The following is a 23,056-nucleotide window of genomic DNA, read 5'->3' as shown; positions in this document are numbered from 1 at the left end:
TGCACCGCCCCGCACGCTGATTGGTTGGTGGGGAAAAGCCACGCCCAGCAGCGCGTGATACCGGAAAGGGGCGTGAGGGCGAGAGGAAACCGCGGGAGAAGCGGTGGGCGGGGCTTGTGCGTGGCCACGCCCCCAGGAGCGGCTATGGAGTCGGGGGAGTTTTGGGGATTTTCGGGGATTTTGGGGTTTTTGGGGCGCTCTTTGAGGTTGTTATGGGGCGCTGTGGGGTCTGGGCGAGTCCACCCTTCCCATTGGTCCGAGCAGGGCCGCCCCGCGCGGTGATTGGCTGCAGAGGGAAAGCCACGCCCACCCGCGCGTGCTACCCGAGGAGGGCGCGGCAAGGGCGAAAGGGGAAGGGGCGGGGCTTGGGTGGGTGGGGATGTTTGGGGCGGGGCTTGGCTGGGTGGGGATTTTTGGGGCGGGGCTTGGCTGGGTGGGGATGTTTGGGGCGGGGCTTGGCTGGGTGGGGATTTTTGGGGCGGGGCTTGGCTGGGTGGGGATGTTTGGGGCGGGGCTTGGCTGGGTGGGGATTTTTGGGGCGGGGCTTGGCTGGGTGGGGATGTTTGGGGCGGGGCTTGAGCGGGGCCACGCCCCCAGGGGGGATCAAGGGCGGGATTTTTGGGGTTTCAGGGCAAATTTTTGGGATCCATCCCCGTTTTTGGGGATCCACCCCCTCCCCTTTCCCACCCACCCCCCCGGTCTCTCCCCCCCCTTTATTCCCCTAAATCCCGAAATTCCCGGGCAGCGCCGCCCTCCCTCCTCCCATCCCCGGGGTTGTTTTGGGAATTCTCTCGGGAAAATCCCATTTTTCACAGATTTATTCGCGCCCTCTTTGCATATCCAGGGAATCCCGAAGCTTTTCCCGGCGGATCCCAAATCCCGGGATTTTCCCCGCGGGTTTTTAGGGTCGGCTCGGCTCCTCCCGAGCCTTTCCCGGGATTTTTTTTTTTTTCCCCTCAGAATTTTTTTATTTTTCCAGGATTTTTCTGGGATTTCCATCCTGGGGGAGCTCTTGCATAGCCAGGGGGAAGAAAAAATGGGAAAAACAGGGAAAAAAGAGCAGGAGAATGGGGGTAAAAGCGAGAAAATCGGGATAAAAGCATCGGGACCTCCAAGGAGTCGGATCCCAGGGTTAAAATTCCCTAAAAATTCAGGAGATTCCCTAAAAAATCCCCTCTGAGCCGAAGCATTCCAGGAATGGGAATTTTGTTGGGAATTTCAATCCTGACGGGATTTTTTTTTTTTTCCTATTTTTTTGTTTGTTTGTTTGTTTTGGCCCCAAAATTTTCTGGGAAAAATCAGAGCAGGGAAAAAAAATTGGGAATTTTGTGGGGGAAAAGTGGGATGGGAGTGGAGGGATTTGCATAAAAGCTCCGGGTTCTTCCTGCAGGGCTCGTCCCGAGTTCCCGGGAGGCCAAAATTCCCAAATTTTGTGGGATGATCCCAAAAAAAACCCAACCCCAAAGGAAGGCGATCCCGGAATTCCCAGAGCCTGGAATAAAGTGCAGAATGTCCATGGGGGGGAAAGGGGCAGCGGGGATGGGAATTCCCAAATTTTTAAATAGGGGGAAAAATATTCCGGTGGGAAAAGGGGGGGTGAGCCGGGAGAGGGGCTGGGGGGATGGGGGATCCCAGAGTTCTCAGTCCACAGGGAATTCCTGATCCCAAAGTTCTGGATCCTGTGGGAATTGGGGATCCCAAAGTTCTCCATCCATTGGGAATTCCTGATCCCAAGTTCTCCATCCATGGGGATCCCAAAGTTCTGGATCCGTTGGAAATTGGGGATCCCAAAGCTCTCGATCCATTGGGAATTCCAGATCCCAAACTTAGCCCATGGGGAATGGTGGATCCCAAAGTTTTTGATCCACAGGGAACCAGGGATCCCAAAGTTCTCATTCCATTGGGAATTGGGGATCCCAAAGTTCTGGATCCTCTGGGAATTGGGGATCCCAAAGTTCTCATTCCATTGGGAATTGGGGATCCCAAAGTTCTCATTCCCTTGGGAATTGGGGATCCCAAAGTTCTCAGTCCAGTCAGGAGCGCCACGGAACCAACTCCAGGATCAAGGCCCTGGAAGATCCCCTGGGATCCACCTGGAGAAATCCTCTGTGGAGCTCTGAAGATCCACCTGGACAAGCAGTTTGTTGGAAGAGCTCCCGGGATCCATCCAGAGCAATCCTTTGCTGTAGGAGTCCTTGGGATCCACCTGGAGAAATCCTCCCCTGGAAGAACTTCCCGTGCCCATCCAGGCCAATCCTTTATGGAAGAACTTTTGGGATCCACCTGGCCAAATCCTCCCCTGGGACATCTCCAGAGATCCACCTGGAGAAATCCTTTGCTGGAACATCTCCAGGGATCCACCTGGATGAATCCTTTGTTGTCAGAGTTCTTGGGATCCACCTGGAGAAATCCTGCCCTGGAAGAACCTCCAGAGATTCACCTGGAGAAATCCTGCCCTGGAAGGACCTCCAGAGATCCACCTGGAGAAATCCTGCCCTGGAAGAACCTCCAGGTTTCCACCTGGCCGAATCCTCCTCCCCTGGAAGACCTCTTGGCATCACCCCAGCCAACCCTCCCACAGCACATCCCCCACCCCCACGGTGACCACCCGGCCTCTCCGTCCACTCTGTCCACCATGGCGGTGGCCACGATGACCGTGCTCCAGGTGACCGGGATCGAGGTGACCACGATCACGATGACTGCAATCATGGTGGCCAGGATCAAGGTGGCCACCACCCCACTGACCATGCTCATGGTGACCAGGATCGAGGTGACCACGATCACGGTGGCCACCACCAGGATGACCATGGTCATGGTGACTGGGATCAAGGTGGCCACCACCAAGCTGACCTCCATCAAGGTGGCCACCACCCCGCTGACCATGATCATGTGACCGAGATCATGATGACCAATGTCATGGTGGCCGGGATCAAGGTGACCAGGATCAAGGTGGCCACCACCCCACTGACCTGCATTACGCTGGCCACCATCACGTTGACCATGATCATGGCGACCAAGATCTAGGTGACCAGGATCAAGGTGACCAGGACCAAGGTGGCCACCACCCCGCTGACCTCCATCAAGGTGACCACCATCATGGTGACCAGGACCAAGGTGGCCACCATCATGGTGACCAGGATCAAGGTGACCGGGACCAAGGTGGCCACCACCCCACTGACCATGATCATGTCGCTGGGATCATGATGACCACGGTCATGGTGGCCGGGATCAAGGTGACCGGGACCAAGGTGGCCACCACCCCGCTGACCATGACCATGGTGACCGAGATCACGCTGACCATGACCATGGTGGCCCGGATCAAGGTGACCAGGACCAAAGTGACCAGGACCAAGGTGGCCACCGCCCTGCTGACCATGATCATGACGACTGGGATCACGATGACCATGACCATGGTGGCCAGGATCAAGGTAACCAAGACCAAGGTGGCCACCACCCCGCTGACCTCCACCACAGTGGCCACCACCCCGCTGACCATGACCATGGTGGCTGGGATCACGATGACCATGACCATGGTGGCTGGGATCACGCTGACCATGACCACGGTGGCTGGGATCAAGGTGACCATGACCATGGTGGTGGCTGGGATCAAGGTGACCATGACCACGGTGGCTGGGATCACGATGACCAGGACCATGGTGGCTGGGATCACGATGACCATGACCATGGTGGCTGGGATCACGATGACCATGACCACGGTGGCTGGGATCACGCTGACCATGACCACGGTGGCCGGGATCACGATGACCATGACCACGGTGGCTGGGATCACGCTGACCATGACCACGGTGGCCGGGATCACGATGACCATGACCACGGTGGCCGGGATCAAGGTGACCATGACCACGGTGGCCAGGATCACGGTGACCATGACCACGGTGGCCGGGATCAAGGTGCCCAGGACCACGCTGGCCGCCGCCCCGCCGCCGGTGACCGCGGTGGCCGGCGCCGCCCCGCCGGCCGTCAGGGCGTGTAGGCGGGCGGCGGCTGGAACTGGTTGACCACCTCGTAGTCGGGGCCGTAGGGCTCGGCCTCCTCCATCTCCGAGAGCAGCTCCAGGGCCTGCTCCTCCTCCTCGCTGGGGTAGTGCCGCAGCAGGTTGGCGGCCGTGGCCAGGATGGAGGCGCCGCCCGCCCCCGCCACCAGGTAGAAGCTGACGGCGAAGGTGACGAACACCTGGGAGCCGTGGTACTTCTTGTGCTGCTGCTGCTGCGCCAGGAGCAGCTCCGAGGCCCAGTAGCAGAACCCGATCACCGTGGCGCACTGCAGGACTGGGGAAAATGGGAAAAAATGGGTTAGATTGGGGGAAAATGGGAAAAAATGGGTTGGATTGGGAAAAAATGGGAAAAAAATGGGGAAAATGGGAAAAAAATGGGAAAAATGGGAAAAAAATGGGTGAAACTGGGGTGGGATTGGGGTCTGGGGTCTCCAGGAGCAGCTCCGAGGCCCAGTAGCAGAACCCGATTACAGTGGCGCACTGCAGGACTGGGGGAAAATGGCGGGAAATGGGAAAAAACGGGTTAGATTGGGAAAAAATGGGGGGAAAATGGGAAAAATGGGAAAAAAATGGGAAAAAATAGGTGAAACTGGGGTGGGATTGGGGTCTGGGGTCTCCAGGAGCAGCTCCGAGGCCCAGGAGCAGAACCCGATCACCATGGTGCACTGCAGGACTGGGAAAATGGGGAAAAATTGGGTTAGATTGGGGAAAAAATGGGAAAAAAATGGGGAAAATGGGGAAAAAATGGGTGAAATTGGGATGGGATTGGGGTTTGGGGTCTCCAGGAGCAGCTCTGAGGCTCAGGAGTAGAACCCGATCACCGTGGCGCACTGCAGGACTGGGAAAATGGGGAAAAATTGGGTTAGATTGGGAAAAAAATGGGAAAAATGGAAAAAGAAACATGGGAAAAATGGGAAAAAATGTGAAAAAAACCCCATGGGAAAAAATGAGTAAGACTCGGAGAAAACAGGAAAGAAATGGGGAAAAAAACAGGTTAGACTGGGGGAAAATGGGAAATAATTTCGGCGGGGGGGGGGGGGGAATTCCATTGCTTGTTTTTAATTTCCAGGGGATTTTTTGGGGGGACTTTTGGGGGACATTAATTTTTTTTGTTAATTTTTGAGGGATTTTGGTGTGTTTTCCTGGGGCAGCCCCACCTGTGAGGATGTGGGCGAAGGCGTAGCGCCGGGTGATTTTCAGGGCCGGGTGTTTGGGCCCGAAGACGTCGAGCAGGAAAGCGCCCAGGCTGCAGAGGATGCCCAGGAAGCAGAAAGCAGCGATGACCCGGAGCAGCAGCACCGTCTGCGGGTTCATGCAGAAATCTGGGGGGAAAACGGGGAAAAACGGGGAAAAGCAGGATCAGAGGGAAGAAAAACTGGATTTTTCAACAAAAAATCTGAATTTTCAGCAAAAAAATCCGAGTTTCTGCACAAATAATCTGAATTTTTGGCCCCCAAGAAATTGAATTTTCTGCCCCAAATTTGGATTTTCTGTGCAAAAAAAAAAAAAAAATCTGATATTCTGCCAAAAAAATTCCCCCCAAAATCAGTTTTTCCACCTAAAAAATTCTCCCCAAAAATCTGCTTTTACAACCAGAAAATCAGATTTTCTGCCCAAAACTTTTCTGGCAAAGGGACCTGGCCCAGCCAGAATCTGGGGTGGAAAAGTAGAATTTTTGGGGGATTTTTGGGGATTTCGGGAGGATTTTTTTGGGGGGACTTTGGGCAGATTTTGGGGGATTCTTGGGGAACAAATCCAAGCATTCCTTTAAATGCCAGCATCCCTTTGAGCCAGTCCCTGTAATTAGGGATGGCTCGTTAATTAGGGATGAGTTGGTAATTAGGGGTGAGTCCCTGTGCCCGAGGGGGAGGAACAAGGCTGGAAAAATGGGAACGGGAAATTCCACGGGAATGGGGAGAGAGGAGGAGGGAGGGAGAGGGAGAGGATGGAGGGGGAGGGAGGGGATGGAGAGGAAGAGGATGGAGGGGGATGGAAGGGGATAGAAGGCCACAGAAGGTTCTGGAAGGGGACAGGACGACACAGAAGGCTCTGGAAGGGACAAAAGGCCACAGAAGGTTCTGGAAGGGTCTGGAAGGCAACAGAAGGACACAGAAGGCTCTGGAAGGGACAGTAGGCTCAGGAAGGACAGGGAAGGTTCCGGAAGGCTCAGGAAGGAACAGAAGGCTGAGGAAGGCTGCGGAAGGTTCCGGAAGGGGACAGAAGGACACAGAAGGGTCAGGTAGGGACAGAAGGCCCTGGAAGGTCAGGAAAGGTTCTGGAAGGTTGAGGAAGGGACAGAAGGCTGTGGAAGGGACAAGAAGGACAAAGAAGGTTCCGGAAGGGGACAAAAGGACACAGAAGGCTGAGGAAGCGACAGAAGGTGAGGAAGAGACAGAAGGGACAGAAGGCTGCGGAAGGCCGCGGAAGGTTCTGGAAGGCTGAGGAAGGGACAGAAGGCCGCGGAAGGTTCCGGAAGGGTCAGGAAGGGACAGAAGGCCGGGGAAGGTTCCGGAAGGGTCAGGAAGGACAGAAGGCCGCGGAAGGTTCCGGAAGGGTCAGGAAGGGCAGAAGGCCGCGGAAGGTTCCGGAAGGATCAGGAAGGGCAGAAGGCCGCGGAAGGTTCCGGAAGCACGGCGCTCACCTCGCAGCAGCTCGGGCTGCACGAAGCCCAGCACGTCGGCCACGCCCAGCTCCTGGCGGGCGCAGGTGCCGCCGTGGATGCGCAGCCAGGCGGGCTCGGCCAGCGCGGTGCAGAGCGCGGTGATGGCCAGCGCCCCGGGCAGCGCCGAGGCCAGGCTGCGCTCCGGCTGCTTGGGCAGCGCTGCCGCGCCGCGCCGCCGGGACGGGGCCGCGCCCGCCGCGCCCGCCGCGTACATGGCGGGGACGGCCGGGACCGGGAACCAAACCGGAACGGGAACCGGGACTGAACCGGGACTGAACCGGAACGGGAACGGAACTTGAACCAGGAACTTGAACCAGGAACGGGAACCGGGACCGGAACGGGAACGGGACTGAACCGGGACTGAACCGGGACTGAACCGGAACTTGAACCAGGAACGGAACCGGAACTGAACCGGAACTGAACAGGAACTGAACCAGGAACGGGAACCGGGACCGGAACCGGAACGGGAACCGGGACTGAACCGGAACTTGAACCAGGAACGGGAACCGGGACCGGAACCGGAACCAAACCGGAACTTGAACCAGGAACGGGAACCGGGACCGGGACGGGAACCCGGAACTGAACCGGGAACGGGAATGGGAACCAGGACCGGGAATGGGAATTGAACCGGGAACCGGAACCAGGACGGGAACCGGAACGGGAACGGGAATTGAACCGGGAATGGGAATGGGACTGGGAATTGAACCGGGAGCAGGAATTGAACCAGGAGCAGGAATTGAACCAGGAGCAGGAATTGAACCGGCAACAGGAACAGGACCAGGACCAGGAATTGAACCGGGAACGGGACCGGGAGCAGGACCGGGGTTAGGGACACCAGCTCTGGGTCACCGGGACTGGGACTGGCACCGAGACTGGAACGGGCAGTGGGACTGGAACCGGTACCGGCACTGGGGTAACGGACACCGCTCCAGGTTACCCGATACCTGCTCCGGGTCCCGGTACCGGGTCACTGACACCACTCCGGGTCACCAGCACCTGCTCCAGGACCCCCGACACCCGCCCCACGGTAACCGGTACCGGTTCCGGGATCCCCGGTGCCGGTTCCAGACTCGGGGCACCCTCCCCGCGTCACCGACACTCGCTCCGGGTCACCGGTACCGGCTCCGAGACCCCCGACAGCCCTCGGGGATAACCGGTACCGGCTCCGGGACCCCTGACACCCGCCCCGGGATAACCGGTACCGGCTCCGGGACCCCTGACACCCCTCCGGAATAACCGGTACTGGCCCTTAGGTCACCGGTACCGGCTCCGGGACCCCCGACACCCGCCCCGGGTTCACCGGCAGTGGCTTCTGACACCGGTCCCGGTCGCTCCGAACGGCGGCACCCGCTCCGAACGCGCTGAGCCCGGCCCCGGGACAGCCGGTGCCGGTGCCGGCGCCGATCCCGACCCCGCCGGGCCCCGGCAGCGGCTCCGGGCCCTCCTCACGGCCCCGCCCCGCCCGGCCGCGCTTCCGCTTCCTGTTCTGTTCCGCTTCCGGCGCCGCTCCGGTTCCGGTGTCGGTTCCGGTTCCGGTGTCGTTCCGGCGGTGCTGCCGGTGCCGGTGCCGCCATGCCCGAGGCGCTGTCGCTGCTGTGCCGGGTGTCCGCGCACCCCGAGTCCCGCTGCTGGGCCCTGGCCTGGAGCCCCAGCGGGGCCCTGCTGGCGTCCTGCGGCGGGGACCGGACCGTGCGGGTGTGGGGCCGTGAGGGTGAGCGGGGACCGGGGAAACCGGGACCGGGACCGGGACCGGACCGTGCGGGTGTGGGGCCGCGAGGGTGAGCGGGGACCGGGGAAACCGGGACCGGACCGTGCGGGTGTGGGGCCGCGAGGGTGAGCGGGGAACGGGAACAGGCGGACCGGAACGGACACGGGGCTGAGCGGGACCTGTCCCGGTGTCCCCTCAGTGTCCCCGTCCCGGTGCAGGCTCGGGCCGGGCGGTGCTGGCGGGGCTCTGTGCCGGTGTGTCCCCGGTGTCCCTCACTGTCCCCCGGTGCAGGCTCGGGCCGGGCGGTGCTGGCGGGGCTCTGTCCCGGTGTCCCCGGTGTCCCTCACTGTCCCCCCCGCCGGTGCAGGCTCGGGCTGGGCGGTGCTGGCGGACCGGCACGGGGCTGGCGGGGCTCTGTCCCGGTGTCCCCGCTGTCCCTCACTGTCCCCCCGCCGGTGCAGGCTCGGGCTGGGCGTGCCGCGCGGTGCTGGCGGACGGGCACCAGCGCACGGTGCGGCGGGTGGCGTGGTCGCCGTGCGGGCAGTTCCTGGCCTCGGCCAGCTTCGATGGCACCACGTGCGTCTGGAGGCGCCACGAGCACGGCTTCGAGGTGGGCGCTGCCACCCGTGTCACCTCCCTGTGTCACCCCTGCTTTGTCACCTGTGTCCCCACTGTCCCCCGTGCCACGGTGCCCTGTCCCCGCAGGTGGTGGCCACGCTGGAGGGGCACGAGAACGAGGTGAAGTCGGTGGCCTGGGCCCCCTCGGGGTCACTGCTGGCCACCTGCAGCCGTGACAAGAGCGTCTGGGTCTGGGAGGGTGAGCACGGGCCACTGACCAGTGACCACTGTGACCCCCGTGTCCCCTCACTGTCCCCTGTGTCCCCTCACTGACCCCCCTGTCCCCTCACTGTCCCCCTGTCCCCTCACTGTCCCCTGTCCCCTCAGTGGACGAGGAGGAGCAGGAGTTCGAGTGTGTCAGCGTGCTGAGCGCCCACAGCCAGGACGTCAAACACGTGGTGTGGCACCCCAGCCAGGAGGTACCTGGGGACACCTGGGGACATGGGGGACACCTGGGGACACACCTGGGACTGCTGGGACACCCCCGCATACACCTGGGGACACCCCAAACTCTCACAGGAACCCCAGAGACCCCCAAGCCCCCTAAGACCTGCCAGGGCCTCGTTCTTGTCCCCAGTGTCCCCAGCGGTGTCCCCATTGGTGTCCCCAGCTGCTGGCCAGTGCCAGCTACGATGACACGGTGCGCCTGTACCGCGAGGACGAGGACGACTGGGTGTGCTGTGCCACCCTGGAGGGACACACGTCCACCGTGTGGGCGGTGGCCTGGGAGCGCTCCGGGCAGCGCCTCGTGTCCTGCAGCGACGACCGCACCCTGCGCGTGTGGCAGCGCAGCGAGGGACACGGTGAGGGACGGGGACATGGGGACAGGGACACTGGGGACAGGGGACAGCACACTGTGTCCTGCAGCGATGACCACACCCTGCGCGTGTGGCAGCGCAGCGAGGGACACGGTGAGGGACAGGGACACGGGGACACAGGGACATGGGGTCAGCAGGGACAGGGACATTGGGGACAGGAGGGACATAGGGACAGGAATGGGGACAAAGGACAGGGACAGGGGACTTGTGTCCTGCAGCAATGACCACACCCTGCGGGGGTGGACGCCCCAATGTCCCCGCTGTCCCCAATGTTCCTATGTCCCCAATGTGTCCCCATGTCCCCAGGCGGTGGCTCGGAGCACAGCTGGCAGTGTGTCTGCACCCTGTCCGGGTACCACGGGCGCAGCATCTACGACGTGGCCTGGTGAGCGCTGGGGACATTGAGGGGACATTGGGGACATCGCACTGGGGCCCTGTTCCCTCCCCATGACCCCGGTGACCCCTCCAGGTGCCACCTGACCCCCGTCCCTGTGCCCCCAGGTGCCACCTGACGGGCGCGGTGGCCACGGCGTGCGGTGACGACGCGGTGCGGGTGTTCGAGGAGGTGGCCCCGGTGGCCCCGGGCTCCCCGGTGACGTTCGGCCTGGCCGCCCACGTGCCGCGGGCGCACGCCCAGGACGCCAACGGGGTGGCCTGGCACCCGCGGGAGCCGGGGCTGCTGGCCTCGTGCGGGGACGACGGGGACATCGCCTTCTGGCAGTACCAGCGCCCCGAGGGCCTCTGAGCCGCGCCGGGACACCGTGGGGACCTCCAGGGACCTCGGGGACCTCCGGGAAACCTTGGGGACCTCCAGGGACCCCCTGGGGCCTCCAGGACACCTCGGGGACCTCCAGGACAACTTGGGGACCTCCAGGGACCTCCTGGGGCCTCCAGGACACCTCGGGGAGCTCCAGCATTCCCCGGTGCTCTCCAGAACCTCCCCTGTGGCCTTCTGGACCTTCCCAAGTCCTACAAGACCCCACGTCCTCCAAGACTCTATCCAGTGTCCTCCAGGACATCTTCCAGGACTTTCCCCCAGTTCTCTCGGACCTTCCCAGTGTCCTCCAAGATCCCCCAAGTGCTCCAAGACCAGTGTCCTTCAGAACTTTCCCAAATGTCCCCCAGAACCATGTCAAGTTCTCCAGAACCCCCCAAGCCCCCACAGTGTCCCCAGCCCGTCCTCATGTCCCTCCCCAGTTGGGTTTGTGGGGTTGGGGTCCCACAGCCAATAAACCCCGGGATGGCCGGGAACCCCCGATCCCACAAGGACCTGACAGGAGTTTGGGATCCATGGGAGGGGTTGGGATCTAAAGAGTTTGGGCTCCAAGAGTTTGGGATCTGGGAATTTGGGATCTGGGAATTTGGGATCCAGCACCGAGGCCGAGTCGCATCCCGAAGTTTATTCCAACCTAAATATAAAACTGTACAAAAACATCCAAACCCTAAACCACAACGGGAATGCAGGAGGGGGATCTGGGGCTTTTATGGGATTGTTGCTGGGATATTTTGGGGTTTTACTGGGATATTTTGGGATTCTGAGAGGTTTTAGTGGGATAATTTTGGGTTTTTAGTTGTATATTTGGGATTCCAAGGAATTTTTAGGATCCTGAGGGACATTTGGGATCCTGAGAGATTTTTTAGGGCTCTCTGGGCCATTTTAGGATTCTGTGGGTTATTTTGGAATTCTGAGGATTTCCTCTGGGCCATTTGGGATCCAGATGGATTTTTGGGATCCTGAGGGACGCTGGGGGCTCAGTCAGAGTCGGAGTCGCTCTCGGCCTCCTTGACGTCCACGCTGAATTTGTACTCCTGGTCGCAGCCCATGTAGGCATCACTCATGAAGAACAGCGTGTAGTGCTGCGTGCCCGCCGCTGGTGCCACAAAGTCCAGCTTCACCTGGGGACAGGGACAGCACTGGGGTCACCCGGGGGGTCACCGAGCCTGTGGCACCTCGGTGTGACCCAGCCCGGTGTCACCCGGTGTCACCCAGCCTGTGGCACCTTGGTGTGACCTAGCCTGGTGTCACCTTGGCATCACCCCGCCCTTGGCGCCCACCCTGTGCCACCCCAGTGTCACCACCATGGTGTCACTCGTGTCACCCCCCTGTTGTCACCCCAGTGTCACCACCACGGTGTCACTCGTGTCACCCCAGTGTCACCTTGGCCTTCTGCTGCAGCGTCAGGCGTTTGATGGAGATGAGGCTGTTGGACTTGGAGTCACCGATCACCACCCACCAGCCCTCCTCGCGCTTCTGTGGGGACAGCAAGGGACATCGGGGACGTCAGGGGACATCGGGGACATCACTGGGGACCAGGGGGGTTAATGGGATGGATGGGATTGGGATCGATGGGATCCCGACCCCGCGGTACCTGTGGGAACAGGGGGGCGATGACCGGCCCGGTGACCTCCTCCTCACGCTCCAGCTGCACCAGCACCACCACGGGGCCACCACTGGGGACAAAGAATGGCATCAGTGACCCCAAACCCCATCCTGATCCCATCCCAAACCCCAAACTCCATCCTGATCCCATCCCAAACCCCAAACCCCATCCTGATCCCATCCCAAACCCCAAACCCCATCCCAGCACCACCACGGGGCCACCACTGGGGACACACAACGGGATCAGCAACAGTGGGATCACACCATGATCCTGACCCCAATCCTGATGACCGCAATGATCCCAATCCCGATGCCAATCCCATACAGACCTGCAGATGCTGTCCCTGTCCCCCACCTTGTAGGACAGCTCCATGTTGGGGTGGCATTTGCAGAACCATCCCCAACCCAACGATCCCAACGGCTCCAATGGTTCCAATGACCCCAATCCCATCCCAATGACCCCAATCCCAACCCCACTGACCCCGATGGCCCCGCTGACCCCGGGCTCACCTGCGGATGCTGTCCCTGTCCCCCACCTCGTAGGACAGCTCGATGTTGGGGTAGCGGTTGCAGAAGCGCGCCACGTCGGCGATCTGCGCCTCGGGCAGCTGCAGCAGCGCCGTGCGCTCCTCGTCCTCCATCTCCATGATGTCAAACACGCTCTCCACACCCTGCAATGCCCACAGTCGGCCCAAGGTGTCCCCAAGGTGTCCTTTGGATGTCCCCAGAGTGTCCCCTGGGTGTCCCCAGGTGTCCCCGGGGCCGTACCTTGTCCGTGCAGCGCTTGATGTGCTCGGAGGTGAAGTGGGGCAGCTGCTTCAGGTACGAGTCCTTGGACCACATGGCCTGAGTGACCATCTGGGCCAGCTCCATGGCGGCCAGCGCCGGGCTGAGCCACCCGTTGCTGGACAGCACGTCCACGCAGGCCTGGATCAGCCGGATGGCCTGGACACACGGACACAGACGGACAGGGATGGTCAGTGACAAGGACAGGGACATGGACACAGCCACCCATTGCTGGACAGCACGTCCACGCAGGCCTGGATCAGCCGGATGGCCTGGACACACGGACACAGACGGACAGGGATAGTCAGGGATGGGGACCTCATGGGATGGACCCAGGCTGGAGCAGTTCCCACAGAACTGACCCCATGGAAGAGTGACCAGACAGGGCAATCCCTGGAGAACTGCCCCCATGGGATGGAATTCCCGCAGAAGTGCCCCCATAGGATGGAGCGACCTGGAGAACCTCATTATCCCACCCCACCCCAAATCCCGCCTGTCTTCCCATGACAGATGGGGGATCTCTGCAGCTCCTCATCCCAAGAACCCTTTGCTGCACTCCCCGTGCCCCGAGCGGGGTTTGGGCTCTGGGGTCCCACCTTGCTGAGGATCTCCTCGGTGTCCGACTGCAGCTCCGCGCTCAGCTGCATGCGGGACAGGTGGGCCTGGAGCAGCAGGTTGGTCTTGACGTGGGGGTCGTTGAATTTGGGGTTGGTCAGTTTGTGGGGCACCTTCTGGGACAGCTGGGGGTGGAGGAGAAACCCTTTAGTGCCCAGCCCCCAAATCGGTGCTTGACCCCAAAACCAGCTTCATCACCGGGGTGGAAGAGGGAGAGCGGTTTTGGGATTGTGGAATTAATGGGGTTGGGATTGTTGAGCACTCATCCCATCCCATCCCATCTCATCCCATTCCATCCCATCATTCCCACTGATCCCATCAATCCTACTGATCCTATTCTCAACCCCTCCCACTGATCCTATCCCAATGACCCCATTGGCCAATCCCATTGATCTCATGGATCCCGTTGACCCCACTGATCCCAAATCCCAGACCTGGGGGAGCAGGCTGTCCTTGTGGTGCTGGATGGGGAGGTTCCTATCCCATCCCATGGATCCCAATGACCCCAATGATCCCACAGATCCCATCCCATGGATCCCATGGATCCCAGTGACCCCAGACCTGGCGCAGCAGGTTGTCCTCGTGGTGCCGGATGGGGATGTTCCCATAGATCCCATCCCATAGATCCCATTGATCCCATCCCATGGATCCCAATGACCCCAGTGATCCCACAGATCCCATCCCATGGATCCCAGTGATCCCGGTGACCCCAGACCTGGCGCAGCAGGTTGTCCTCGTGGTGCCGGATGGGGATGTTCTCGTACTCGGCGGCGTTGGAGATGATCTCCAGCAGCCCCCGCACCTTGGTCTTGGCGTTGAGGGACATGCTGAACAGTTCTGGGGAGAAACACACAAAAATTGGGAATTTAGGAAGAAAACCCAAAGCCAGGAGTTTTTCTGGAAGGAAAATTAAAAAAAAACAGGGATTTTTTGGGACAACACCCCAAAATCGGGAGTTTTTGAGAAAAACACCCAAATCTATGGAATCTTTTGCTGAAAACCCCCAGCCCCATGGATTTTTTTGGTTGAAACCCCAGCCCCATGGATTTTTTTGGGAAAAGGTCAGAATCCCAGGGTTTTGGGGCACCTATGGTGGTGTAGTTGATGTAGTAGTAGGCGGCGATCATGCCCAGGTTGAGGGGCGCCACGTCCATCTCGTCCTCGATGCTGATGCACTTGGACTGCTCCAGGTCGCTGAGGGTCTGCTCCACCAGCTCCGACAGGTGATCCGACAGGTGCCGGTGGGACACGCCTGCGGCGGGACCGGGGGGTCACGGGGTCACGGGAATGACGGGATCGGGATGGGATTGGGATGGGAATGACGGGATTGGGATGGGAATGATGGGATTGGGATGGGAATGATGGGATTGGGATAGATGGGGTGGGGTGAGATTCAATGGGATAATGGGATGGGATAATGGGATGGGAGGGATTATGGGATAATGGGATGGGACAGGATTTTGATAATGGGATGGGATGTGATGTCATAAAGGGATCATGGGATAATGGCATGAGATAATGGGATAATAAGATGGGATAATGGGATAATGGGATAATGGGATGGGGTAATGGGATAATGAGATAATGGGGTAATGGGAAAATGGGGTAATGGGATTATGAGGATAATGGAGGGATAGGATAGGATGGGATCCACAGGATGGAACGGTATGGGAAATGATGGGACAGGACAGGCTTGCCAGCACTGTTACCACCCCAGGGCATTCCCAAGGAGCATTCCCAGGCTGCAGGAGCTCCCTGCTGGCAGACCCCATTCCCACCTTGCAGGTTGTAGTAGTTGGGGTTCTGGGTCATCCTGCGGTACAGGAAGGTCCAGGTCAGGTAGTCCACAGCATCCTGCTTGTTCTCGATGGTCTTGGTGACAATCTCAGCGTTGAAGTGGTCGTGCATGCAGTGGTCCAGGTGAGACTCGACAGGCAGAGGCTCGTACAGGAACTTCTTGAAGAAATCCTGTGGCAGGAGGGGACAGGAAAAGAGAAAGAATTAAAGAATTCATCACAAAAATGGTGTGGGAACGCCCAGCGTGGCGCTCTGGGAGGGTTTGGATTGTCCTCATGGTGATCCCAACCCTGAGTGAGGCTTTGGATCCTGTCGCATCCCATTCATGCCATGGATCCCACCCCACCCCAATCCCCACCCCAACCCTGGTGAGGCTCATCCACCAGCTGGAGGAGGCCAACCCTGGCTGAGATCCCAGGAATGTCCCCAGATCCATCCATGCCCCACCTTCTTGGAGCCCTGGCACATGATGACGCAGCGCCCCTCGTCATCCTGCAGCGGGCGGTTGGCGTGGCCGACCATCTGCAGCACGTCGTAGATGGGGTAATCCACGTACCTGCACGGCCACGGCGTCAGCAGCGCCCCAGGGATCCCCATCCCCATCCCCAATCCCAATCCCATCCATCCTGTCTCACCTGGGATCCCAATCCCATCCCCAACCCTAATCCCAATCCCCAATCCCAACCCCATCCATTTTATCTCACCTGGGATCCCAATCCTAATCCAATCCCATCCCAAACCCAATCCCATCCCACTCCACCCCATCCCAAACCCAATCCCATCCCAATCCCACCCCACGCCGAGGGATGGGGATGGGCTCACGCGTGGATCTTGCCGTTGTAGTACTGCGTGTCCATGATGATCACCAGGTGGGCCGAGATGTTCATGCCCCAGCAGAGGCTGCGCGAGGCCACCATCACCTGCACGGCACCTGGGGGCGGGGAGGGCACCTGGGGTCAGGGGGGACAGAGATCCGGGACTCCAGGCACTCAGAGAGGGGGGTGGGCAAGATCCCAGAATTTCTGGGGGTGGGAGGTGGAGATCCATCCAATCCCAATCTCTGTCCCATCCATCCCAATCCCATCCCCTCCCATTCCGATCCTGATCCCAGTCTCTATCCCATCCCATCCATCCCAACCCCAAAATCAATCTCATCCCACCCCATTCCCAATCCTGATCCCAATCCCAATCTCTATCCCATCCAATCCATCCCTTCCCATCCTATCCCACCCATCCCATCAATCCCAGCCCCAAAATTAATCTCATCCCATCCCAATCTCTATCCCATTTCTTCATCCCCTCCCATCCTATCCCATCAATCCCAGCCCCAAGATCAATCTCATCCCATCCCAATCTCTATCCCATTTCATCCATCCCCTCCCATCAATCCCAGCGCCAGGATCACTCCACCCCATCCCTGCTGCGCCCTCACCGGAGCTGAAGAGCTGCTCCACCACGCGCCGCTCCATGGCCGTGAGCCCCTCGTGCAGGTACCCGACCCCGTTCACCAGCGTCTCCTTCAGGGTGGGGTCGCTCAGCTTCTCCAGGTAGGGCACCAGGTCCTTCTCAGCACAGTGCAGGAACCTGCCAGGATATCCGGGAGCTGGTCAGCTTGGGAAAGGCCTTTGGGATCACCCATCCCATCCTAATCTCAATCCCATCCCTCTGACCCATTGCCCCCTTTGATCCCATCCCCTTATCCCACTGATCCCAGTCCCAATCCCACCCCATGATCCCCCTCTTCTCCAGGCCAAGTCCCCTCAGTTCCCTCAGGAATTCCCCATCTCCAACCCCATAACCCAACCCTGGACCTCCTCCAGCCCCACAGCCCATCCCGTGGTGTCCCCAGGTGTCCCCCAGGTGCCACCTGTGGCGCTGGACGTCAGAGGCGCAGGTGGTCAGGATGTTGATGGCCGTGAGCCGGGTCTGTTTGCGGGACGGGACGAAGACCAGGACGGGTTTTTTGGGCGAGTGCTTCATCACGGCGTGGTACACGGGCTTGGCCATGGACAGCAGCCGCGTCTGCGTGTGGCTGATGTTGAAACCCTGCCAAAAACCCCAAATCCGGATGGATCCCAAAGGATTCCCTGCCAAACTGGGGGCAAACGCTGGAAAATTCGCATAATTGCGGCACAGTAATGATTGATCCTTGGATTGGTGATCAATGGACAATGCCAATCTCAATCCCAAGGGATTGTGGCCAAGAACAATCCCAAGGGATCATGGCCAAGGATTATTAACAATCCCAATAGATCATGGCCAAGGATGACCAACAGTCCCAATGGATCATGGCCAAGGATGACCAACAATCCCAATGGATCATGGCCAAAGACTATCAACAATCCCAAGGGATCATGGCCAAGAATGACCAACAATCCCAATGGATCATGGCCAAGAATGACCAACGATCCCAAGCGATTTTTCCAAGAATCCCGGCCATTCCCACCCCTACCTGGATGTGCAGCTCCAGGGGCACGGGGCGCACGTTGGGGTGGAAGTTGAAGGTGGCGGTGGCGCTGCAGCCCAGCCAGTGTGCCACGTCCTTGGCGTTGGACAGCGACGAGCTCAGCGCCACGATGCGGATGGGCCGCTCGATCTGCGACGAGATGTAGCGCATGCGCGAGCAGATCACCTCCAGCACGGGCTGTGGGGGATAAATGGGATTAGGAATGGGATTGGGAATGGGATCGGGTCAGGAGAACACATGGAAACCCCTCCTGAGCTTTCTGAGAGTTACAGATGGAACAGGAGTGGGATCAGGAGAAGGAGCAGGAGTGGGATCAGGAGTGGGATCACGAACAGGATCAGAAGCGGGATCAAGAGTGGGATCAGGAGCAAGATCAGGAATGGGATCAGGGGCAGGATCAGGACTGTTCCTGGCTGAGATCCATCCAGGACACCCCACGGAAACCCCTTCTGACCTTCCCAAGGCATGAACATCCCCCATCCCCACCCCGTTCCCAGGACTCTCACCCCGTTCTCGCCCCCGATCAGGTGCACTTCATCCACGATGAACAGGTTGACGTTCTGGACGTTCTTGCGCTGCTTCCAGCGGCGGGAGAGGATATCCCACTTTTCCGGGGTGCTGATGATGATGTTCCCTTTTCCCAGCAGCTTCAGGTCCGTGCTGGTCTCCCCCGTGAGCAGCACCACCTTCTTGTTGAGGCGCTCCTGGAATTTCTCGTACCAATCCATGAAAACCTGGGGAAACGGGGACTGGCCTTGAATCCGGGAGGTTCCCAACGGATTTATCCAGAATTCACACAGGAGAGGTGGTGTTATCCCCAAAATGGGGGTGATTTCCACCCAATTTCTCTAAAATTGAGGAAATTCCCACCGAACTGGGGCGATTCCCAGCAAATTCCCTTCAAAATGGGGCAATTCCCACCAAATTTCTCAGGAATTCACACAGGAGTGGTGGTGTTCTCCTCAAACTGGAGAAATTACCTCCAAATTCCTCTCAAACTGAGGCAATTCCCACCAAATTCCTCTCAAACTGTGGCAATTCCTGCCAAATTCCTGGGGAATTCCCACCGGACCAGTCTTATCCCAAAACTGGGACAATTTCCTCCAAATGGTGCAATTCCCACCAAATTCCCCTTAAAATCGGAGCAATTCCCTCCAAATTCCTCTCAAACTGGGGCAATTCCCACCAAATTCCTCTCATATTTCCCTTTACCTGGGGCGATTCCCACCCAATTCCTCTCAAACTGGTGCAATTCCCACCAAAATGGGGCAATTCCCCCCAAATCCCCCTCAAAACTGGGCGACCCCTCCAAACTCCCCCCAAACTGCAGCAATTCCCACCGAATCCCGGCACAACCCGCCCCCGAGAGCGGCGGGACGGGCAAACCCCGAGCGGATGGAGGGGTGAAGGAGGGAATTCCCGGCTCCAGGGAATTCCTGGGCCCCACCTGCTCGGCCAGGGCCTCCATGGGGGTGATGTAGACGCAGCGGCCCTCGGAGTTCTGCAGGAGCATGCGCAGGATGGCGAACTCGGCGCAGATGGTTTTGCCGCTGCCCGTGGGCGCGCCCACGAAGACGTTGTCGTCGCTGTTGTACACCGTGTTGAACACTGCGGGGATTCCCGTGGGGTTAGAGGGGAAAAAATTCGGGAATGGGGTGAGGATCCAGCCGGAGGGAGAGGAGATGTGGGGAGTATCTTTAGGGATAAACCACAGATCCCAAAATTTTGGGAGAGAGGATAAACCATGGATCCCAAAACTCTGGGACAGGATAATCCATGGATTTCAAAATTTTGGGAATAGGGAAAAACCACAGATCCCAAAACTCTGGGAGGGGATAAACCATGGATCCCAAAAGTGTGGGAGAGGGGATAATCCAGAGATCCCAAAAGTGTGGGAGAGGGGATAATCCATGGATTCCCAAAACTCTGGGAGAGGGGATAATCCATTGATCCCAAAAGTGTGGGAGAGGGGATAATCCAGAGATCCCAAAAGTCTGGGAGAGGGGATAAACCACGGATCCCAAAACTCTGGGAGAGGGGATAATCCATTGATCCCAAAACTGTGGGAGAGGGGGTAATCCATGGATCCTAAAACCCTGGGAATAGGAGATAAACCACGGCTCCCAAAACTGGGAATAGTGAATAAATCATGGAACCCAAAACTCTGGGAATACAGGATTAACCATGGATCCCAAAGCTGGGAATAGTGAATCATCCACAGATCCCAACACTCTGGGAGAGATGAAATCCACGTGGAACAAGCAGAAGGACCAACCACAACCTCCAGAACCTGCTGAACCCCTCAAAAACCCAAAAACCCCAAACAACCCCGCGACCCCCCTAAAAAATTCCTGCCAAAACCACCAAATCCCGGGAACTCCCGTCGGGATGAGGACCTGGCAGTCCCACCTTGGGTCTGGATGGGGTTGAAGAAGGGGAACTTGTCCTGGTAGAGGCTCTCGAAGGCGCTGTTCCGCAGCGCCGACACCGGCAGCGGCTGCAGGTCCAGCAGCTCCGTGGGCGGCGGGTATTTTTCCGGAAGGATCAGGTGCCGGAAAGAAACGGGGAGCTGGGTCTCGCAGGCTGGAGGGTGGAAAGAATTCCTGGATTTTCCAGGTGGGTGGATCCAGCGGGTCTGGATCTGCCACGGGGGTGGGGTTGGAAGGAGGGGAAGGGATTTGGAAAGGGATTGCGGAGGTTTGGGAGTTGCAATGGTTTGGGAAAGAGGATAAACCTGGAATTCCAAAGGTTTGGGAATAGGGATTAAAAACAGATTCCAAAGGTTTGGGAGAGGGGATAAACCCAGAATTCCAAAGGTTTGGGAATAGGGATAAGAGAGAGATTGCAAAGGTTTGGGAATAGGGATAAAAACAGATTCCAAAGGTTTGGGAGAGGGGATAAATCTGGAATTCCAAAGCGCTGGGATAAAAAAAACCTCTGGAAAAACCAGGAATAAACCCCTAGAAAAACCCAGAATAAGGCCCAGAAAAAACCAGCAATAAAACCAGGAAAAAAACACCTAGGAAAAACCAGGAATAAAACCAGGAAAAACATAGAATAACACCCAGCAAAAACTAGGAAAAACACAGAATAAATACCAGAAAAAAACAGGAATAAAAGCAGAAGAAAACCAGGAATAAAAGCAGGAAAAAATCAGGAATAAAAGCAGGAATAAACCCAGGAAACGGGGCACTCACAGAGCCAGCGGTCAGACACCACCCTGATGAAATACTGGGGGGGCAGAGGCTCGAAGACAGGCACAAAAAATGTCACCAGGTGCTCATCCTGGGCATATTTGGCCTTGAGCAGGAAATATTCGTGGTGCAGGATCACCTCGCTGTCCACATCCTCCACGAGGATCCAGAAGGCCTCGGAGGAGCCGTGAACCTGGAATAAAAAAGGGGAAATTCTCAATTCCCTGTCCCAGCCCTCACAATTCCAAGTGTTCCGGCCCCAAAATGGCTCCTTTTAATCCCAGGATTGTGTTCTGCCTCATGGTTTTTAAAATCAAACCCCAGATTTTCTGGTTTTGCACGATCAGGGCGTTTTCCCTGATGATTTTCACATCCCAGCCCCAAAATCCCCATTTTCCCTCACGATTTCCACCCCTCACCCCATAAATCCCATTTCTGCCCCCAATCAGGGCATTTTCCCCTCATGATTTCCACACCCCAGGCCCAGAATTCCCCATTTTCCCTCAGGCCTTTGTCCCTCACGATTTCCACATCCTAGCCTCAGAATTCCCATTTTCCCTCACATTTTCCCTCAGGATTTCCACACCCCAGACCCATAAATCCCATTTTTCCCCCCAATCAGACCATTTTCCCCTCATGATTTCCACACCCCAGGCCCAAAATTCCCCATTTTCCCTCAGGCCTTTCTCCCTCACGATTTCCACATCCCAGGCCCAAAATTCCCCATTTTCCCTCAGGCCTTTGTCCCTCACGATTTCCACATCCTAGCCCCAGAATTCCCCATTTTCCCTCACATTTTCCCTCAGGCCTTTGTCCCTCACGATTTCCACATCATAACCCCAAAATTCCCCATTTTCCCTCAGGCCTTGTCCCTCACGATTTCCACACCCCAGGCCCAGGATTCCCCATTTCCCCTCACATTTTCCCTCACAATTCCCACACCCCCACCCCAAACCCCCCATTTCCCCTGACAAATCCCATTCCCCTGACAAATCCCATTCCCCTGACAAATCCCATTCCCCTGACCAATCCCCCCTCTCCCACCTTCTCGTCCCACTGGAAGTCGGGCGCGATGGTCAGCTCCACCTTGAGCGTGGAGCGCGTGATGGGCTGCAGGTGCACCGACAGCTCCAGCTTCGGGAACAGGTGCACGTATTTGTGGATGGTTTTCCCCATTTTCGGCATCCGGATCAGCTCTCCTGCGAGGGGGGGAAAGAAATAAAAGGGATGGGGGTCAGGGAGGATCCCAAAAAAAGTGGGATTCGGAGGGTGAGGCCTCTGCTGCAGACACTCGGAGAAATTCCCAGAGGAATGACCCCACTTCTGAGGAGAAATCTGCCATTTCTAAGTGAAATCCCCCAAATTCTGAGGGAAAAATCCTGGAGAAATTCCCCCATTTCTGAGGGAAATTCATGGAGAAATTCCTTCATTTCAGAGGGGAAATTCTGCAGAAATCCTCCCATTTCTGGGGCAAAATCCTGAGGAGAAATACCCCACCTTCAGAAAGAAGTTTTTTTCCCAAATCCCATCTGAACCAGGACTTGGGGGATTTTAGCCTGGATTTGGGGGATTTTAACCCAGATTTGGGGAATTTTAGCCCAGATTTGCAAGATTCTCCCATGCCACACACCTGAACCCCTCCCCAGCCCGGATTTGGAGGATTTTAGCCTGAATTCAGGGGATTTTAGCCCAGATTCAGGGGATTTTAACCCAGATTCAGGGGATTTTAACCCAGATTCAGGGGATTCTCCCATACCACGATCCCAAACCCCTCCCCATCCCCAATTTTGGGTGATTTCCCCCCGTTTCAGCACCGATCTCGTTGTGGTTGAGGTCGTAGAGGCGCTCAAAGGGGAAATTCTTCTTCTCGATCTTCTTCACCACCTCCTCGGGCAGCTTCTTGAACTGGCGCAGGGGACACATGGACTGCCACCTGTGGGGACAACCTGGGGGCTCAGGGGACAGCGGGAACTGCGGGAATTCGGGGGAATTTTGG

General features: G+C 58.0%; 4 protein-coding genes across 5 annotated transcripts in view; 1 reads left to right on the top strand and 3 right to left on the bottom strand.

The window, feature by feature from the left end:
* Positions 1 to 2,319: 2,319 nt before the first annotated feature.
* LOC311163209 (uncharacterized protein) lies at positions 2,320 to 2,889 on the bottom strand (the record flags this gene model as incomplete). The annotated part of the gene is made up of 2 exons (XM_084221975.1): positions 2,320 to 2,440; positions 2,521 to 2,889. The coding sequence occupies 2 exons, from the start codon at positions 2,887 to 2,889 to the stop codon at positions 2,381 to 2,383; spliced, it is 429 nt and encodes a 142-aa protein (XP_084078101.1). The 3' UTR covers positions 2,320 to 2,380.
* Positions 2,890 to 3,173: 284 nt separating this feature from the next.
* Positions 3,174 to 6,892, bottom strand: TMEM127 (transmembrane protein 127; the record flags this gene model as incomplete). 2 transcript variants are annotated; one of them, XM_084221973.1, is made up of 3 exons in its annotated part: positions 3,174 to 4,281; positions 5,173 to 5,337; positions 6,657 to 6,892. In XM_084221973.1, 3 exons carry the CDS (start codon positions 6,889 to 6,891, stop codon positions 3,185 to 3,187), a joined length of 1,497 nt encoding a protein of 498 aa, XP_084078099.1. In that variant the 3' UTR covers positions 3,174 to 3,184. The 2 variants fall into 2 exon arrangements, with proteins under 2 accessions (XP_084078099.1, XP_084078100.1); XM_084221974.1 differs by having other exon boundaries at positions 3,844 to 4,289; positions 6,657 to 6,891.
* Positions 6,893 to 8,212: 1,320 nt separating this feature from the next.
* On the top strand, positions 8,213 to 11,169 carry CIAO1 (cytosolic iron-sulfur assembly component 1). The gene is made up of 7 exons (XM_084221712.1): positions 8,213 to 8,388; positions 8,847 to 8,995; positions 9,091 to 9,202; positions 9,331 to 9,422; positions 9,614 to 9,806; positions 10,128 to 10,206; positions 10,323 to 11,169. The coding sequence occupies exons 1-7, from the start codon at positions 8,250 to 8,252 to the stop codon at positions 10,564 to 10,566; spliced, it is 1,008 nt and encodes a 335-aa protein (XP_084077838.1). The 5' UTR covers positions 8,213 to 8,249; the 3' UTR covers positions 10,567 to 11,169.
* Positions 11,170 to 11,206: 37 nt separating this feature from the next.
* The window catches only part of SNRNP200 (small nuclear ribonucleoprotein U5 subunit 200), a 30,531-nt gene continuing 18,681 nt past the window's right edge, over positions 11,207 to 23,056 (bottom strand). The window contains exons 26-45 of the mRNA XM_084221711.1: positions 22,875 to 22,993; positions 22,105 to 22,259; positions 21,064 to 21,253; positions 20,276 to 20,449; positions 19,314 to 19,474; positions 18,373 to 18,600; positions 17,852 to 18,043; positions 17,267 to 17,445; positions 16,832 to 16,983; positions 16,222 to 16,330; positions 15,847 to 15,955; positions 15,381 to 15,570; positions 14,690 to 14,854; positions 14,318 to 14,439; positions 13,584 to 13,727; positions 12,970 to 13,146; positions 12,712 to 12,872; positions 12,191 to 12,272; positions 11,980 to 12,072; positions 11,207 to 11,717 (exon numbers count right to left, since the gene is read on the bottom strand). Coding sequence (XP_084077837.1) covers positions 11,574 to 11,717; positions 11,980 to 12,072; positions 12,191 to 12,272; positions 12,712 to 12,872; positions 12,970 to 13,146; positions 13,584 to 13,727; positions 14,318 to 14,439; positions 14,690 to 14,854; positions 15,381 to 15,570; positions 15,847 to 15,955; positions 16,222 to 16,330; positions 16,832 to 16,983; positions 17,267 to 17,445; positions 17,852 to 18,043; positions 18,373 to 18,600; positions 19,314 to 19,474; positions 20,276 to 20,449; positions 21,064 to 21,253; positions 22,105 to 22,259; positions 22,875 to 22,993 — 3,046 coding nt within the window. The 3' untranslated portion in view covers positions 11,207 to 11,573. The remainder of the gene's footprint in view (positions 11,718 to 11,979; positions 12,073 to 12,190; positions 12,273 to 12,711; positions 12,873 to 12,969; positions 13,147 to 13,583; positions 13,728 to 14,317; positions 14,440 to 14,689; positions 14,855 to 15,380; positions 15,571 to 15,846; positions 15,956 to 16,221; positions 16,331 to 16,831; positions 16,984 to 17,266; positions 17,446 to 17,851; positions 18,044 to 18,372; positions 18,601 to 19,313; positions 19,475 to 20,275; positions 20,450 to 21,063; positions 21,254 to 22,104; positions 22,260 to 22,874; positions 22,994 to 23,056) is intronic.

Source organism: Fringilla coelebs, assembly GCF_963513975.1.
Source record: "Fringilla coelebs genome assembly, chromosome: 26".
NCBI lineage: Eukaryota > Metazoa > Chordata > Aves > Passeriformes > Fringillidae > Fringilla > Fringilla coelebs.
This window is presented reverse-complemented; position numbering and strand designations above follow the sequence as displayed.